Consider the following 19,012-nt stretch of genomic DNA (forward strand, 5'->3'; position numbering starts at 1 on the left):
AAGTGAGGGCACCCAGGATTCAGGCCCGACGCCCCCCAGAGCTGCGTGGGAGTCTACTGGGGAGGCGAGCGGGGGTCAGGAATCCCCTCGTGAATAACGAGCCACCACATCATGTGTTTTCACTGCCTCACTGAGGACCTCAGCTAGGCGCGCTCCGGGCCACGTCATGATTTATAACCCCCTTTCAGAGGACTTGGGCTCCCACTCAGGCTTTGCTAGTCACAGTGGCATCTTGGACACTTCCCCCTCTGTGCCTTAGTCTCACTACCTGTCGAAGGGCACCTTGGGCCAGCCCATGGCTGGCACTCCCGGGCGGAGGCGGCTCAAGGGGTTAGCTTCCCACCCGGGAAACTGAGGCACAGCTGGGCAAGAAGCGCGCGCCCACCAGACTTCCGCAGACCTTTTAACAAGCGGTGCGTCTCGGGGCCCCGCGAGCCTTCCAGGCCTCCCACCAGCGGTTTCCGCAAAGTGGTGCCAGATGATGGGACCCCGGCCTCGCAGAGGGGCGGCAGTGGCAGCTGGAAACCCCGCCATCCCCTTGACCGAGAGCGGGAAGGAGGGCTGCGGGACACACCTCCCGGCTCCCCAGCCTGGCAGGCGCGGGCCTGCCCCCCGGCGCCCGGAGCAACCAGCGCTGACCCCGCCCCTCGCCGGCGCCCCCGCCCCTCGGCCTCCTCCTCCGCCTCCGCCTCCTCGCAGGCCCGCGACGTGCCCGGCCGGCGACCGAGCGGCGGGGACGGCGTCCGGCGTACTCACTTCCGCGTCCCGCCGCCCTCCGGCCCGCGCGCGCCTAGCCACCGTCACCATCGGACAATAGGCCGCCAGCCCCGCTGCCGAGAACTTCCTGACGGGGCCCGGCCGGCCCGTGTGCCCCGGACCTCGATCCCTCTCCGCGTGGGCCAGGATTTCAGCCCCGCGCCACCTGGGGAAGCAGCGGAGGACCGAGCGCCCGGGACGTGCCCGCGCCTCCCGCCCGCCGCGTCTTTGCTCCTGCCTGGCTGGTTGGTGGCTTCTGCACTCTCCGCCTGAGCGGCTTTAGCCCGGCTCCGTCCAGCGGTTGCTGCCGTGTTGTGGGTTTCTGAGTTTGATTGCTTAAGGAGGATGTGATTTTTTTTTTTCCCCTCCCTATTTCTTTCTCCTTTTCTGATTTGAAACAGAGAAGAGAATCACAGCCAGCTTGGACAGGGAAGCGCCGCCAGCTGCCCCCACGTGGACACCAACGAGGGGAAAAGGAATTGGAAGCAAACTTGGTCCAAGTGGCTTTGAGGCCTCGGCATCGGCTGTACTCACAGGCCTGGGGTCATGACTCTCCTGCTGGGCAGGTGGAAGGCTTTACCTGTCTTGGGCTGGACTTGAGCCTCTTTTCTTTGCCAGCACCCCACCCCACCCCACCCTCCTCCACACTCTCCATACCCAGCACCTGGGCTAGGCCCAGACACTGGTCTGCAACATGGATAAGTACGACGACCTGGGCCTGGAGGCCAGTAAGTTCATTGAGGACCTGAACATGTATGAGGCCTCCAAGGATGGACTCTTCCGAGTGGACAAGGGTGCAGGCAACAACCCGGAGTTTGAGGAAACACGCAGGGTGTTTGCCACCAAGATGGCCAAAATCCACCTCCAGCAGCAGCAACAGCTCCTGCAGGAGGAGACCCTGCCCAGGGGGAGCCGAGGTCCTGTTAATGGCGGGGGCCGCCTGGGCGCACAGGCCTACCGGGAAGCTGGTGTGGGCAGCAAGCTGACTGCGGATGGTGCTGCCAAGCCCCCTCTCGCTGTCTCAACAGTGACTCCTGGGACAGCCGCCACCATCACGGCTGGGCAGCCCTTGTACCCACCCCAGGAGCAGAAGGCCAGGCCGCCTGTCCGTGGCGTGAGGCAAGGTAGCCAGGACTGTGGATCCAAGGAGAGCATGGCGAGTTCCGAGATGTCTGCTTTCCATCGGCAGGGCCCCTGTGAGGATCCTTCCTGCCTCACCCACGGAGACTATTATGACAACCTCTCCTTGGCAAGCCCCAAGTGGGGTGACGAACCAGGAGTGTCCCCCAGCATCAGGCTGAGTGTAGGAAGTGGGTGGTCTGGCACCCCAGGGAGCGAGCCAGCCCTGTCCAAACCCTCCAGGGATCATCTGTACCAGCAGCAGCTTTCCCCGAGCTCCAGCAGGTCATTGCAGAGCGGCCCTGATGGTGGTGTTGGTGGCCGCAGCAGTGAGAAGCCAGCAGGTCTTTGGACCACCGCCTCTTCCCAGCGAGTGAGCCCTGGCCTCCCTTCCCCAGGCCCAGAGAACGGAGCCCTACTGAGGGCTGCTCAGCCCAGGACCCCTTCTTTCTCTGCGTCCCTGGCCCCCAGCCGCCCCAGTCAAGGAGCTCTTCCAAGAACAAACTCGGGAGTGGCAAGTGACCTTTCAGGCATGATGCCCAAACCCACCGTGGACCCTCAACCCTGGTTCCAGGATGGGCCCAAATCTTACCTTTCTAGTTCTGCTCCATCATCCTCGACAGCCAGCATGGACAATATGCAGCTGGGTGCCGTCCCTGGGCTGGGTCCCAAGCCTGCCTGCACAGACCCTGGCGTGGGTCCTAAGCTCAGCCCCACCAGCCTTGTCCACCCAGTGATGTCCACCCTGCCTGAGTTATCTTGTAAAGAAGGTCCCCCTGGCTGGTCTCCTGATGGCAGCCTGGGGTCTGTGCTCCCAGAGAGCCCCAGTTCCCCCAGGGTGAGGCTGCCCTGCCAGACCCTCGTGCCGGGCCCTGAGCTTGGGCCCACGGCTGCCGAATTGAAATTAGAAGCCCTCACCCAACGTCTGGAACGTGAGATGGATGCTCATCCGAAGGCCGATTACTTTGGTGAGTGAGCGGCTGGTGAGGTTGCTCGTGGTGGGTGACAGGGACCCTGCGTTTGGGAGGAGGTGCTCCCCACCAGGGATTCTGTAGGTCTCCTTGGGTGGCCTGCCATTTTTCTTGTGGTGGGGGTGGAGGAGGCTTCCTCTTTCAGCTGTTTCTTGTGAAACTTGAAAAGAAACTTGAAAGCATCCCTAGGCAGAAAGCAGATCGTGCAGCTGCGGGTTACCCATGTGTGAAGGGCAGGATTGCTCATGACTGATCTCGAAGAGGGGGAAATGTGGTGACTTTGGATTTCACGGGTTTTGGGGGTGACTTCGAGCCTCTCATGGTGACTAGCTCAGGCAGGACTTGAATGGGCCTCTTAGGTCCAGGTACCCCTGCATTCCATCCTTTGTTGGCTAGGCCAGGCAGGGCTGGCTATTTGAGGAGCAGGGGTCGGGCAGGGGCCTCCGCAGCTGTGTGTGTGCGCGTGTGCACGCACCATGTGTCTGTCTACAGGTGCTGTGTGCAGCTGAGGGAGATGAAACACTGATGTGGAAGATTTTGTTCAAGAGTAGTAGTTCTTGAAAGTGTAGTCCAGACCAAAAGCATCCCTTAGCCTGGGAACTAGTTAGAAATGCAAATTCTCAGACCCCGCCCCAGACCTATTGCAGCAGAAACTTTGGGGTAGGGCCCAGCAGTCAGCGTTTTCACAAGCCAGCCTGGGGATCCTGACATTCAGGGAATTTTAGGATCTGTGGACTAGGTACCTTTTAACTCGGCCCCCGCATTTTTGGGTTCCAGCTGGCAGAAAGGTTATACCCATAGTCGTGGCTTCCAAGAGAATGGAAGATGCTCCTTGCTAGCTTTACTCCAACTTGCAGGTTTTGCTTTATTCTCTTCTTAAAGCCACAAACTCTTGGAGACTGCAGGCTTCAGTTCTTTTCTCCACACAGAGTTTGGAGGCAGCAAGAAAGCAGCTCTGTTCTTTTGTTGAGTAATGAATGATGCAGCCAGCTCATAGGAGAGCTAACTAGAAAGACGGTGTATTTTTAGAAGTCCGAGGGTGGGTTTTATTTTCTTTGATTTTGCATTTTTGAAATGTGCATAATTAGGGTCCTGATTTCCCCATGCGAGGCCGGGATGCTGTGTCCCATTGGGATGGCAGCTCTGCCCAGTGGAGGGGGTCAGGGCAGGGAAGGCCCTGGACCAGGAGGGTGACTGGCATGTGCTTTCCTGCCCCATTTTGTGGGAACGAATGATTCTTTTCCAAGATGCCTGGAGGGATGAGATCCCAGGCACTCGTGCTTTTGCTGTGTTCTTGCTTCTCATGAGAGTCTCGTGGGAACAGCTCTCACCCCACTCAGGGCAGCCAGAGGTCAGGGTGACTGTTTACTGCTTTATGTTTTAGAGCATGTAGCACCATCTTAGCTCTTCTCCTTTGCAAATCCCCTACTTTGGGAATGATACTTAGCTAGAAATACCGTGGGGTTTTTAGTTTAAAACGTTTGTTGAACTCTCTTTCTTCCACTTTTATTGAGATATAATTGACCTACAGCATTCTATAAGTTTAAGGTGTACAGTGTAATGATTTGACTTACATCCGTCATGAAGTGATGATCACAATAAATTTAGTGAACATCTCATCATCTCATATAGATACAAATTAGAGAAAGAGAAAAAAAAACTTCTGGTAATGAGAACTCTTAGGATGTACTCTCTTAACTTTCATATACAACATGCAGCAGTGTTATTATTTATATGATTTTGATTACTCCCTAGTACTTATTTGTCTTAAAACTGGAAGTTTAGGAGTTCCCGTCGTGGCACAGTGGTTAACGAATCCGACTAGGAACCATGAGGTTTCGGGTTTGGTCCCTGCCCTTGCTCAGTGGGTTAATGATCCGGTGTTGCCGTGAGCTGTGGTGTAGGTTGCAGACGCGGCTCAGATCCCACGTTGCTGTGGCTCTGGTGTAGGCCGGTGGCTACGGCTCCGATTCAACCCCTAGCCTGGGAACCTCCATATGCTGCGGGAGCGGCCCAAGAAATAGCAACAACAACAACAACAAAAAGACAAAAGACAAAAAAAAAAAAAAAAAAAAAAAAACTGGAAGTTTATGCCTTTTTTTAATAATGATTTTTATTTTTTTCCATTATAACTGGTTTACAGTGTTCTGTCAATTTTCTACTGTACAGCGTGGTGACCCAGTCACACATACATGTATACATTCTTTTTTCTCACATTATCATGCTCCATCATAAGTGATTAAATGTACTTCCCAGTGCTGTACAGCAGGATCCCATTGCTTATCCATTCCAAAGGCTATAATTTGCATCTATTAAAGAAGTTTAGTAGTTCCCATCGTGGCTCTGTGGTTAACAAATCCAACTAGGAACTGTGAGGTTGCGGGTTCGATCCCTGGCCTTGCTTAGTGGGTTAAGGATCTGGCGTTGCCGTGAGCTGTGCTGTGGATGGCAGACACGGCTCGGATCCTGTGTTGCTGTGGCTCTGGCATAGGCCGGTGGCTACTACAGCTCTGATTTGACCTCTAGCCTGGGAACCTCCATATGCCGTGGGAGCTGCCCAAGAAATGGCAAAAGGACAAAAAAAAAAAAAAAAAAAAAAAGGAAGTTTATACCTTTCATTGCTTTCTTCCAGTTACCCTTGTCCTACTCCCTGCTCCCTGCCTCCAGAAGCCACAAATCTGATCTCTTTTTCTTTTCTTTTTTTTAGGGCTGCACCCAAGGCATATGGAGGTTCCCAGGCTAGGGGTCTAATTGGAGCTGTAGCTGCCGGCCTGCACCACAGCCACAGCAACGGGGGATCTGAGCCCAAGCCACATCTGTGACTTACACCACAGCTCATGGCAACACTGCATCCTTAACCCACTGAGTGACACCCGGGATCAAACCTGTGTCCTCATGGATGCTAGTCAGCTTCGTTTCTGCTGAGCCACGACAGAAACTCCTAATCTTTTTTTCTATGAGTCTGTTTTTGAAGTCTAATTCACCTACAACACTATGTTAGTTCCTATTACACAACATAGTGATTGAATATTTCTGTACATTTCAAACTGGTCACCACGGTAAGTCCAGTTACAATATATCACCATACAAAGATGTTACGTAGTTACTGACTATATTCCCACACTGTACATTTCATACCCATGAGTCATTTATTTTGCACCTGGAATGTTTGTACCTCTTACTTCCTCTCACCTATTTCTTTTCTCCCCTCCCTCCCAGATCAGAGCAGAGATATTAGCTAACACTGCCCATTCATTCAACCTGGATTTATTGAGCACCTACCTATCATGGGCCTTATGGTACATAATGAATGAGACAGAAACTCCTGCTTCCCCGAATCAGACAGTGCAGTAGAGGAAGACAGGAGATGAACCAAATAAATAAGCAAGTAAAAGGAAGAGCAATAGAGGAGAAGGTGGAGCCGCGGGGCAGGGAGTGGCAGTTTCTGTTGGCTTTTTTTTTTTTTTTTTTTTTTTAAGGGATGGACCCGCAGCATATGGAAGTTCCCAAAGGGTCGAATTGAAGCTACAGCTGCTGGCCTACACCACAGCCATAGCAACAACAGATCTGAACTGTGTCTGCGACCTACACCTCAGCTCATGGCAGTGCCAGCCTTAACCCACTGAGCGGGGCTAGGGATCGAACCTGCATCCTCTTGGATCCTAGTCAGGTTCATTAACTGCTGAGCCACGAAGAGAACTCCCCTGTCTTGCTTTGTTTTGTTTTGTTTTGGCCTTGCCTGAAGCATGTGGAAGTTCCCAGGCTGGGTATTGAACCTATACCATAGCAGTGACCTGAGCCACAGCAGTCTTGCCAGCTCCTTAACCCACTGCACCACAAGGGAACTCTGGAAGTTTCTGGTTGCAAATCAGGTGGTCATCGGAAGATCCCATGGAGAAAGTGAGTCAGGCTTTGAGGAGGCAAAGGTGTGAAGCCAGGGTTTGCCCCAGGAAAGGGCATTCTTAGCAGGGCAGACAGCGGGAGCAGAGGCCTGGGGGCCTGAGCTGTGCCAGGCACTGTGCTGGACACTATTTAGTTTACTCCTTTAACCCTAGGAGGCCCATCTCACCATCGAGGAAACTGAAGCTGAGGGAGGTTAGAGGACTTATCACTGGTCTCACAGCGGGGACTGGTGTAGCTGGGCTCTGAGCCCCCCAGTTCAGCCTTGTTTTCTCACCAGCACTGCCCAACGGCCTCCCAAGCACAAATGTGAAAACTCTCTTTTTTGACTTATTTATTTTTAGGGTTCTTTTTTTTCTTAAGTGAATTTCATATAAATAATCATTTAAAAAGTAATAGTGGCATTTAGTGCATTCACCATGTTGTGCGAACACCACCTCTGTCGTATTCCAAAACATTTTCATCACCCTCAAAGGAAGCCCATACCCATAAAGCACTTGCTCCGCATTAACCCATCTCTTCTCTCCCTGCCCCTGGCAGTCACTGATCTGCGTTCTTCTGCCTTTAACCTACTCCAGAAATTTCATATAGAGGGACTCTTATTTAATTTTTTTTTTAAATTTTGGCCACACTTGTAGCATGTGCAAGTTCCCAGACCAGGAATTGAGCCTGTGCCACGGTAGTGATGATGTCAGATTCTTAATCTGCTTAGCCACCAGGGAACTCTTTTTTTTTTTTTTTTTAACTTAGCATTACATTCACAGGAAGAAAATTCAAAAGACAAAAACAGGAGTTCCCACTGTGGCTCGGTGGGTAAAGAACCTGACAGTGTCCATGAGGATGCAGGTTCAATCCCTGGCCTTGCTCAGTGAGTTAAGGATCTGGTGGTGCCACAAGCTGCAGCATAAGTTGCAGATGGGGCTCAGATTTGGCATTGCCATGACTGTGGCCTAGGCTGGCAGCTGTAGCTCCAATTCAGCTCCTAGTCTGGGAACTTCCATATGCTGCAGGTACGGCCCTAAAAAGAGAAAGAAGAAAAAGATACAAAAACCCATAGAGTGAAAAATTGCCCTCCTTCCCACCCCTGTTCATAGCCAAGCATCCGGGTGTGATGTGTCTCTCTGTCCGCCTCAGCAGTGGCCTGCTGTCTGCTGCTCTTTGCCTTTCCCCCTGAGCTTTGCCTTTCCCCCTGAGCAGTGTGTCTTGGCAGCTGTTCTACATCAGCACCCGTTGAGTTGGCTCAGTGTCACCCCGTGTGGATGTGTCCTGGGTCACGTAAGCAGCCTCGTGGTGGACTTCAGAAGGGGCCAGCTACAAGGTGCAAGCCTAGCCGAGTGACAAACTCCTGGGGTTGGGGGTGGATTACATGGCTGGGGGCTTTGAGCCCTTGAAATGTTGCCTAGCTGCCCTCCATGGAGTTTGTGATGAGACCCACTGCCCACCATATAGGAGAGGGCCTGCCCGGGACATCTCTCCTCTGAGGCCATCAGTTTGTGGCCCAGCCCTGCTGCAGGCCCTGGTCCCTTCAGGCTTCCTCCTTCATCCATGGTACGAGATGACCAGATGGCCGGGCCAGCTGAGGGGCTCACATAGGCAGGTGCCTTTCTCTTCTCTAGATCTGGTGCTATGTGAAAGATTTTGTCTGTCTGACACACTATATTTATTAAGTAATGATAACATTTTACTTCCAGATAGAAGAATGTCTGTTTATCAGGGTGCTTGCCAGAGAGAATCCAGGTGATGTAACAGTCACATCAGAGTCAGTGTAGTTCCAGCCAGAAGCAAAGCAAAGTCGATGCTGGGTTGGTGTCACTTAGGCCCCAAATAATGGGTATTTGGCCTTGTGTGAAGAGCTCATGAATCCCTGCTGCCACCTGGAAGGACACTTGGGTCTGAAGATACCTCGATGGGTAGTTATTGATCAGCTCATCACTGAGAACTCTTCTGGCAATTTCCATGGCCAGGTCTTTGTGGGTTTGAGACATTTTGGTCCCATGCAGGTATTTCTTCCCCCTCATCCTCCTCTCTTGTTCCTCTGTGGCCTCTTTGTATCTTTCTGTCCTTGAGGATAGAATTCAGGACAAACTCTTGATGCTGCTCAGAGAACGGTGTTGGGTTTCCACCTCCCTGGACGTTGCTCTTGGAAGATGCCGCCTGTTGCTGTGCGGTTGTTTCTATCCTATGGTTTTCACTGCAGGGGAGGTGAGGAGGCCCTGCCTCTTGTTTAATCCTTCCTACCTTTTCCTCCGCGGTTGCTATCTGTCCTTCTCACACTGGTCATCTCCTCCCTTTCTGAGGAAGAAGGACACAAATAAACCACCTGTCTCACAGGCTGGGTTTCCTGGGAAGCTGACTCCCAGACTGTCTAGTGTGCAGAGGACTTATTAGGGGATGCTGTAGGGGCTGAACCTGCAGAGGGAGAGGGGGGAAGCAGGAGTGGGCAGAGGAGAAGCCCAAGTGGCAATGCGGGCCTGACAAGTCTGGGCCAACCCCGAGGGAGCTCAGAAGCTGGAAAAGCCCTTCAGACCTGTCCCGAGTTGGGGTGAGACAGCCTGGCCTCACACTCCGCTGTGGGCTGTCTTAGGCTGGGGGTGAGTCGGCGAGGCGACTGTGTATAGTTGGGGCAGTGCCCGAAGGGGCTGAAGGTGAGGACCCCTCGACTGCGCCCCCAGCAGCTGGGCCACGGCTGCTCAGGGAAGCGAGATCCAGGCCGTGCATTGCAGTGTCCACCACATCTCCCCTTCCCAGGCAGATAAGATCCCGTTCAATGTGACCTTGGCCATGATTTTAATCATAGTGACGTGTGTTGAGTGCCTGCATTTAACCTTCACAGCCAGACTCCATTATTCTCTGTTTCCACTTGAGAGACCAAGGCTGTGAAGTGCTCAGGACCACACAGGTGTGAGTGGTGCTGCTGCCTCTCCGGCGGGGCCTCTGGCTGCTCATGACATAGAACAAGGTGGTCTTTTGGGGCTGAAATGGATCTCTGTTCCCCTTTCCAGCATCACCCTCACCTAACTGCTGCAAGGGCATCCTTGGGCTCCCTGCCCTTTCCATACCTTCCTCCCTGTGTTCAGGACTCGACCCGAAGTCCCTGGTGCCTTCCCTCCCTGATGTGGGTGGGTCTGGGGGACCAGTCACTGCTGGTGCCACCAAAAAGAAAACCACACTCTTTCGACACGAGTGGGGTGGGGAGGCAAGAAGAAGCTAGTTCCAGGGTCTGACACCCAGCAAGTGGATGGAGGGGCCCTGCCCCACCTGCATGAAGAGAGAGGTCCCTGGCTCTACCTTTCGCTCTACTGTCTTGGGTGGACATTTTCTGAATCCAGAAAACTGCCATGGCAGACCTGCCTTAGCCTGGGAGCCTGAGAACAGGTGTGACTCCTCCTGGGAATGGCCCTGACAGGGAGCCTGTCACACCTGATTTCATTTTACTGGCAATACAGGAGGTTAAATAAGCAGTCTAAACAAGGAACCCATAAATGTCTTATCTGCTCCTTCCCATCTGACAGTCTCTTAGACACTGAGCTGCACGTTGTCTTAATGCACTTTTAAACACCTCTTACCTGACTTTATTAGCAACAGATGCTTGAAATATGGGACCTAAGGGAGTTCCCTGGTGGCTTAGCAGGTTAAGGACCTGGGCCTTAGGATCACTGCTGTGGCTCAGGTTACCACCATGGCATGGGTTTGATCCCTGGCCTGGGAACGTTCACATGCCACAGGTGCAGCCAAAAAAAAATACTTTTGGTATATGAAAGTTCCCAGGCTAGGGTTCGAATCGGAGCCACATCTAAAACTTACACCACAGCTCAAGGCAATGCCAGATCCTTAACCCGCTGAGCGAGGCAAGGGATTGAACCCACATCCTCATGAATACTAGTCAGGTTTGTTACCACTGAGCCAGGATGGGAACTCCTTAAATGCAGTCTTGAATGAAAAATTGAGGGTGATTTTTCAGAGCCTTTTTGCATATAAAAGGAAACAATGTGGGTCAATTCTGTAGAAGGGTGGCCCCTCCAGAATTTCAGACACAGGCCTCTGTGCACCCCAGAGGTCCTGCTTTCCCCCAAATATCAGGCATTGCAGCAAAGCGCTGAAGTAGTGAAGGTGGCCGAAGATCATTAACCCTCTGGCTCTGAGGAGCTGGCATGACCAAGTATGGGAACTTTGGCCCACATGCCCTGTGGAGACATGGTCCCATAATTTGGACCCACTGGGTCCAGGCTTCCAAGGTCATCCAGAGTGGTTTATCTGTTAACTGGGTCTGCAGGTCAGCAAGGCACATGCACGTGTCCAGTCTCCGCTGTGTTCTTAGCACTGGAGTTGGGAGGATGCTAGAGGGTCCAACTCAGCCCTTGCACTTAGAGGACATCTCTCACCCTGGTCTCAGGCTGCCCTCGGGCCATGCACCCCAGCCCCGCCATGATCACGGGCTCCTGTCACACCAGCCTCTTTGCTGGTCCCTGAGCTTATGGAGTTCCTTCCTGTCACAGGACCCTTGCTGTTCCCCAGCCCACGTCCCCTGGCCAGCGCCATGCTGCCCCCTGCCTACCCACTCAGGTGGCGGGTCTCCAGCCATAGCCCTAGGCAGTCCTGACATCACTTTCTCACGGCAGCTGCCTCATCCCATCAGGTTGTCTTTCTAAGGTCCTCCCTCCTCGGGATGTTTCTGCTCTGTTCCTTTGTGACCAGGAAAAAATGTCTTCTTTTTTCCATCTAATCCTCCTGCTTTTTCGGTTCCTAATCTAGAGTATCAAACTGACCTTTTGACAGGACCGTTTTCGCCAGGGATTTTTTAAAAAAGCTATGTTCCTTTATGTCTGTTGGTCCATGGCTCCCGCCTAGGAGAAGGACTGTGGAAGGAAGGCGTGCCTTTGGGAGTGAGGCCACAAGATGTTCTGGGCTGGAGCCTGCCAGCAACCCTGATGTGATATGGGGTCTCCGCTCTTCCTCTCTGCTGAGCCAGGGCCATCTCTGGGGACTCTTCCCAGCCTGAAGTTCTGAGGCTGTGGCTTTGGGTGTCATCAGATGCTTGGATTTTAGCTGACCAAGTGACAGAGCACTGGACGGCAGCACCGTCCACAGTGGCGAGGGCCCAGAGAGGCTGAGGGCTGAGCGGCCTAGCATCCCTTTACCCTTCCAGGCCTCCACAGAATTAAAACCCAACTTCTTCGTTTCTTTGTTTAGTTACAGTTACATTTTCAGTGGTAAGTGGTAATCATTTGTACCTTAGATAGTCTTCAAAACAAGAACTGGGAGTCATGGACATGGCTGCCATCCTTAGAATAATCAGTGTTAAGATTTTCTGCAGAAGGAGTTCCCATCGTGGCGCAGTGATTAACGAATCCAACTAGGAACAATGAGGTTGCGGGTTCGATCCATGCCCTTGCTCAGTGGGTTAACGATCTGGCATTGCTGTGAGCTGTGGTGTAGGTCGCAGATGCGGCTCGGATCCTGCATTGCTGTGGCTCTGGCGTAGGCTGGCAGCTACAGCTCCGATTCGACCCCTAGCCTGGGAACCTCCGTATGCCACGGGAGCTGCCCAAGAAATGGCAAAAAGACAAAAAAAAAAAAAAAAAAGATTTTCTGCAGAAAGTGTCCAGTCTGGGGTAGTGGCCAGAGCCTGTGCTGATGCAGGATGCATAGTGTGTGTGGTTCTAGGCTCTTTGGCCAGATGGGGAAGCGTTTACTAACTAGAGTCCAGTTTGCTTTGTGGCGTGTGTCCGATGAAAGTGCCATCAGGAAGCACAGAAGATCTCCTCGAGGAAACAACCATGCATGGGGAGCCCCTGGTGTTACAGGGGTCACCCACCCTAGAGCCTTTTGAGGCTCTCATTCTAATTAAACTTGGGGTCCAAGCACTGGCCCTGGGGCTCAGTGACCTTGTTTTTGCTGACAAGTCCCAGGACACCTGTGACGGCTCCTGTGGTGGCCTTGGCTGTTCTAGGTCTCAGGCTTAGTCACTGGACATGAGACAGTGGCCTTGACAGTACAGGGCCCTACAAAGTGGGGGTTTGGTGAATATCTGTAGAAGAAATAGATGGGTTTCAGTTAGGGTGTTGAGGGGAAGAGGAAGGGATTTTTAGCTAGGGTTATGGCTCTGAGATAGTTTTGCTAAAATTTGTTGAGCGTGTTGCTCTGTGCCAGATGCTTTGCTTTCTCATCTCACTTGTATTAACTTCTTTAATCCTTCCAACATCCCTAATGTATTATTCCCATTTCACAGATGGGGAAACTGAGGTATACAGAAGTTAAGTAAACTGCCCAATATATTTACCGAGGATCTTTGCTGAGTCCAGGATCCTGACTGCTCTGCTGTACTGTGTCTCAGTGCCTGGGGGCACAGTGGCTTTGTGACAGAGGGACTTTGGCGGGTGTTGTAGCCAGGAGCAGGTCAGGCTTGAGTTCTCCCCCTGCACTGGTGGAGCAGTGAGGAAGGCAGGCTGAGCTGGCTGGAGGGCCGGATCCCACTCCTGCAGCCACAGTGCACCCAGGTTCCTCTTTGGGCTGGAAGCCCGTGCTCCTCCCAGCCTCTCCCTGCCCAGCAGAGATGAAACCATGAGGCTCAGAGGCACATACGTGGCCTTGACTTCCCTTCCCACTACCCCTCAGGCCCTTGACTCTCCCTGTTCCCCTGAAGGGCATGGGTTAGGACGAGCGGGCCATGCCCCCGGGGGTGCCCGAGGACACCCCCGAGTGTTATGGGCAAGGACAGGGATGTGCCAGCCTACACTTTCCTTGGGGACAGCCAGGATGCCTTGGTCTCAGGGTCAGTATCAACCCCAGGCTGTGCACGGAGATGCTTAAAACCAAATATTGGATGCAACTATGCTCAGAGTCCATCTGGCAAACTGAATAGAAACCTTACCCTCAAACAAAACAGGCCTCCAAAATTTCCAAGGCGTGGCAACTGCAGGGTAGTACTTGCCAGCAAATATTTATATCTACTTCAGGTTTTGTTTTTCATCTGTCCCCTCCCAGGGAAACCAGCTGGACACAGAATCTCAGGGTCACGCTGGAAGGCTGGAGACTTGCTGCCTGAGCGTTTCCAAGGGAATACTTTAGGATCCACAGCCAGGTTATTTTTAAATTTCAAGAGCCACGGGTTTAGACATGGCCAAGCTCTTCCCTCATCTGTTTTGTTCTGTGATTTGTCTCCACATGTCCCAGGAGAGTATGGTCCGGTTACTCCCGGTTACTGGAGGTTGGTCAGGAGCATATTAGGGCCTCTACCTCCCTTCCTCCTTGCGTGTATTTGTAACATTATAGAAAGTTCTAGAAGCCTGTCATGATGCTGTCTGTCATTCAAGAGAAGGGGTCTTTAGTGTGGGTCTGCCCTGCAGCTGATCCTGGGAGTTGTAGGGACCCAGGTATTCAGGACCTTGTGGACAAGGTGCCCAGCTTATAATGCAGGCCCTGAGTCGGGACGAATGCACATCCCAGCAGGCTCTGGGCCTGCCTGCAGGTGATGGTCACCTCAGCTTGATGAGATGGCAGCAGATTTGCCTTTTGCTGTTGAGAGCCGTACTGGTGGCTTCCCTGTTCTCCTGAACCTCTCTGTCAGCTGAGCTTATGGTTTCCTTTCCACAGGGTGGAACCGAGTTGTTCACATGACACTCAGGGCTGGCCCCAGGGAGCAGGGAGAGGCTTCCCATCTGCTGAAACAGCACCTGTTCTGTTCCTCTGTCCCCCTCCTTGGTTCGCATTGCTCCCTGACGGTGCAGTAAGGGCATGGATTTAGAGAGAGATGGATTTCAGAGCTGGGCTCCAGGGCGTTTGCTGACAGAGTCATGTCCCATGGAACATGCTGGCAGCAGGCACAGCAAGACACCGGCCTGCCTGGGGTGCCTGTGGACTGTTCTGGTTTAGACGCCCTGCTTCACTTTGCTGCCCTCCGTCTCCTCGCTCCACAGGGACTGGAAGTCCTGTACTCCTTCTAATTCTGTTTCTGAATTTCCTGTGCTCTGAGCCTCTAGAGGCCCTTTTGGATTCAGGGCTTTTGCCTGGGAGGACACTCCTGGCTTTGAGGGTGACGGTGTTCAGAGGCAGGACCTACTTCAGACACTGTGGGAGTGCGGGGCATGTGTGCATCATTTGAATGGGAGCTGGTCCGTTCTTGGCTTGCAGAGGAGCCAGCAACCAAATGAAGAAGCCTGGGGTGGGGAGGGCATGAAAAACACGTGTGTTAAGGGACACACCCTGGGCAGCAGGCCAGCGGGTGTTGGTGGCGGGCATTTCTCCCAGTTGGCCTGTCAGGTCCATTTGTGAGATCATGTCCAGCAAAGGTGACTCCGAAATGCCCTCTCCCACCAAAAGTTCTTGGTCATCATCAGCCTCACTCATAACACCAGAACTACATTCTTTGGGGGGAAAAAATTGAAGCTCTAAAGCAGCTCTTAAGAAATAAGGAAAGTAAGGAGTTCCTACTGTGGTGCATCAGGTTAAGGATCCAGTATTGTCTCTGCAGGGGTGTAGGTTCAATCCCCAGCCTGCCCCAGTGGGTTAAGGATCTAGTGTTGCTACAGCTGTGGCTCAGATTCAGCCTCTGGCCTGGAGCTTCCATATGCTGAGGGTTCTGCCAAAACAAAACAAAAAAACAACCGAAAAGAAATAAGTGAGGAAATAAAACCAAACAGTGAATTAGTGATAAGATTCAAAATGCAAAACACAGGACCTGGTCTATGGACATTACTCGTGAAGTATTTCTTGAATGAATGAATCACAGTGTGTATTTGTAATGTTATGCAATCAGAGTAAAAAAATCGAAATGTTTTGGTTATGGTGCCAGCGGGCTGAGATGCAGTGGATGCTGCAGACACAGTTTCTCTGTCACTTTTGCCCAGTGGTAGCTATGATGCCCTGTGCTGTTATCTGTCAGACCATGACAACCCATCTGAGTTGAAGGATGAGCTTATTGGGCAAGGCCTTGGGTGACATGGCTGGTGGCAGGTGTGCTAGTCTATAAGCCTGGAGAGGGCCTGTTCCCCAGGGCATACGTGAGACGAGGCCACATTTTGCTGAGAAGGGGATTTTAGTTGAGCAGCGTGGAACCCGCGTGCGTCTCTGGGTGGTTTCCTGTGTTGCTTGGCCGGGTGGAGCTCTGCAGTCCTGAAGCCGGGGTTGTGGATGGGAACCCTCACTTACCCCTCCCTAGTCCTAGCCAGACCCTCCCCCCACCTCTGTCCCTCCCCACTCTCAGGTCCAAGCCCAAATAGTATATTCCCTCAACAGCCATTATGAAGCGCCTACCGTCTATAAGGAACTGGATTAGGATTCGCAGGCTTTCCTTTGTGCCACACTGACTGCGGAGCCCCCAGCTAGAATGTGAGGGGTCTGTTCTAGGGATTCAGCAGGGCCCAGGGCAGTGCCTGGTGCACAGCAGATGCTTTGTAAGTACTTGAACAGTGGTAGACGCTCTGGTCAGTGGAGGGAAGGGGATCATCCCTGACCCCCTCCTGAGCGGCAGCTCTGTGAGGGGGATGTTCCTCCTGTGGTCGCAGCCCACACTCACGTGCTGGGGAGGCAGGTATGCTGAACAGGCCGTCCGCATCCCCGACCCTGACCACGTATTTGGATGAGCTTCCCCAGTGGGCGGAAGGTGTCTTGGGTAGCTGAGGGGCAGGGGGCCTGAAGAGGTTGGGATGCCTGGTTTGTCTGAGTGGACACTTGGGTGACATGGCTGGTGGCAGGTGAAGCTGGGCTGTAAACCTGGAGTTTTCTTGTCAGAGAAGACATTCATATTATACTGAAGAATCAGAATGTGAGGAGCTGTTTGTGGGAATGAAAAGCCTTATAAGACTGTAGACACTGGATCCGCCCTGGGCAGACTCCTCAACATCCCGTGCCTCAGTTTCCCCACCAGGAAGATGTGGCTATAGTTGTTATGAGGACTAAAGTAATTAGTATATATCTGTCCCGCCCAGCACGGGAGTCACAGCCACAGGAGGCTACTAAACACTTTATGAGGTGGCGGTTTGAATTGAGATAGGCTATGTGTGACATACACTCTGATTTTAAAGTCTTGGCATGGGGGAAAAAGTAAAATAGCTCATTAATATTTTTATATTGATTATATGTTTAGAAGAGAATACTTTGGATACATTGAGCTAAGTAAAATATATCACTAAAATCAGTCTTGGAAATTCTGTTGTGGTGCACTGGCTTGAGGATCTGGTGCTTTCACTGCATTGGCGCAGGTCGTTGCTGTGGTGCGGGTTTGAGCCCTGGCCTGGGAACTTCTACATGCCATGGACATGGCCAAACAACCAAAATAATTAGGTTTGTCTTTTTTTACTTTTTTTTTTTTTTTGTGTGTGTGTGTTTTTCTAGGGCCACTCCTGTGGCACACGGAGATTCCCAGGCTAGGAGTCTAATCAGAGCTGTAGCTGCCAGCCTTCGCCAGAGCCACAGCAACACCAAATCCAAGCCGCATCTGCGACCTACACCACAGCTCATGTCAACGCTGGATCCTTAACCCACTGAGCGAGGCCAGGGATCGAACCCACAACCTCATGGATGCTAATCAGATTTGTTAACCACTGAGCCATGATGGGAACTCCTCTTCTTTTACTTTTTAAGTGTAGCTACTTGACAATGTAAGCTCACAGCCGGCTTGCATTATTTTTCTATTTGATGAGGCTCTGCTAGACGAAGCACTTAGAATAGACTGTGGCACGTGGTAATGTCTTACTGGACGAGCACTTACAGTTATTATTTTCTGAAAAAGTAGCAGAGCACCTTTACCTTGTCCCATCTGAAAGCCAAGTTTGATTGATTCATTCAGACCCATGAATGCTTAAACAAAAGGATTGTGATTTCATGATTGCCTCCACCCCACCCCCCACCCCTGCAACAAGCCCACAGAGGCTCCTGTGTGTTCTGATGGAGGAAGGAGATACTCTGGGGTCTGAAGCTCGTGTCTGCATGGGGCGTGATGGAGCAGATGCTATCTGCAGCTGAGCCAATTTTCCAGGACCTTAAAAACACACTCTCAGTTGAGCAAGTACAGGCAGAACATCCAAAAAGATGACCCACCCGTCCCTAGTAGTTAGAGAGGTGTTTCCTTTCAGGAGGTGGGAAGCGGGCCCTTTGGAATTTGGCTCCTCCTGGGGCCTGGCTGACAGGCCGCCACCCCCTGAGCCTCCAGCCAGGCTCTGGAGTCCTTGCCTGGGATGGAGGATGGTAGCCGGGTCAGGGCAGCTTTCCAGGCAGCTTCCAAAGGCCTGGTTGCCTGGGGCTTGTGCTGAAGAAGTTGAGGCTTCCCTCTTAGGTGACGGAGCTCAGAGAGAGGCCCTTTGTTGGCCAGCTGAGTGGACGGGAGCTGGCAGCCCCTCATCTGCACATGGCCCACCTGTGGCTGCCACCCCCTGCCCCCACTGGCTTACCCCTGCCTGCTGGTGGATGTATGGCTGTGGGGAGGGCAGCTGTGCCCAAGTTTACAGCCAGAGAGCAGAGGAAGCCAAGAGAAGGAAATGAACACAATGAAATAACGTGAGTTTTGACAAACGTGCCCACCTCTGTAACCTATGCTCCTATGAAGACAAAACAGTTCTGGAGCTCCCTGGTGGCCTAGATGTTAAAGGATCAGGCGTCACTGCTGTGACTCAGGTCACTGCTGTGGTGTGGCCAAAAAAAAAAAAAAAAAAGGCAGTTCCAACCCCAGAAAGTTCCTTCATGCCTCTTCCAGTCAGTGACTGCCCCCAGGTGACGGCTGTTCTGACTTTTGTCATCATTTGTTGGCTTTGCCTGTCCCCAAACATCATATAAATGGATCCACATGGTCTTCATAGACAGTTGATCTGCATCATTCATGGATTCTGTATTTGTGAACTTGTCTCCTTGCTCAACCTTGCTTGTAACCCTCTGTCAGTAGTCATGGCACCTTGGTGATCATTCAGGGACATGCACAGAGTGGTGAAAAATCTCAGTGGCCCCACACGCATTCTCAGCTGAGGTTGATCTGGGAGAGGCTCTGCTTCCCTGTGTCTGCTCCCACACTGCAAACAAAGGTCTTTTCATGGTCTCTTTAGTGTCATGTTTTTTGTACTTTTATGCTCTTTGCTGATTTCTGTGTTTAAAATGGCCCAAGTGCCGAAGTGCTGTCTAGTGGTCCAGACTCGAGGAGGCTGGGATGTGCCTCCCGGAGAAAATGCACGTGTTAGATCAGCTTCCTTTAGGCACGAGTTACAGAGCTGTTGCGTTCAATGCGAATTAAGCAACAGTGTATACTAAGGTTCTTTAAACAGAAACAGGTAAAACAAGTG

General features: G+C 52.2%; 1 protein-coding gene across 3 annotated transcripts in view; it reads left to right on the plus strand.

Annotated features, from left to right (window-relative positions):
* Nucleotides 1-748: 748 nt before the first annotated feature.
* Nucleotides 749-19,012, plus strand: part of LIMD1 (LIM domain containing 1) — an 84,014-nt gene continuing 65,750 nt past the window's right edge. For all 3 annotated transcript variants that reach the window (XR_014822946.1, XR_014822947.1, XM_021068638.2), the window contains exon 1: nucleotides 749-2,843. Coding sequence is in view for 1 of the 3 variants with exons in the window: in XM_021068638.2 (XP_020924297.1) it covers nucleotides 1,451-2,843 (1,393 nt within the window). In the remaining 2 variants the exon portion in view is untranslated. The remainder of the gene's footprint in view (nucleotides 2,844-19,012) is intronic.

The sequence above is a fragment of the Sus scrofa genome, chromosome 13 (genome assembly GCF_054392235.1).
Source record: "Sus scrofa isolate SSC_HxYL_T2T_F1_AM1 chromosome 13, Sscrofa_HxYL_maternal_Yorkshire_Landrace_v2.0, whole genome shotgun sequence".
Taxonomy (NCBI): Eukaryota; Metazoa; Chordata; class Mammalia; order Artiodactyla; family Suidae; genus Sus; species Sus scrofa.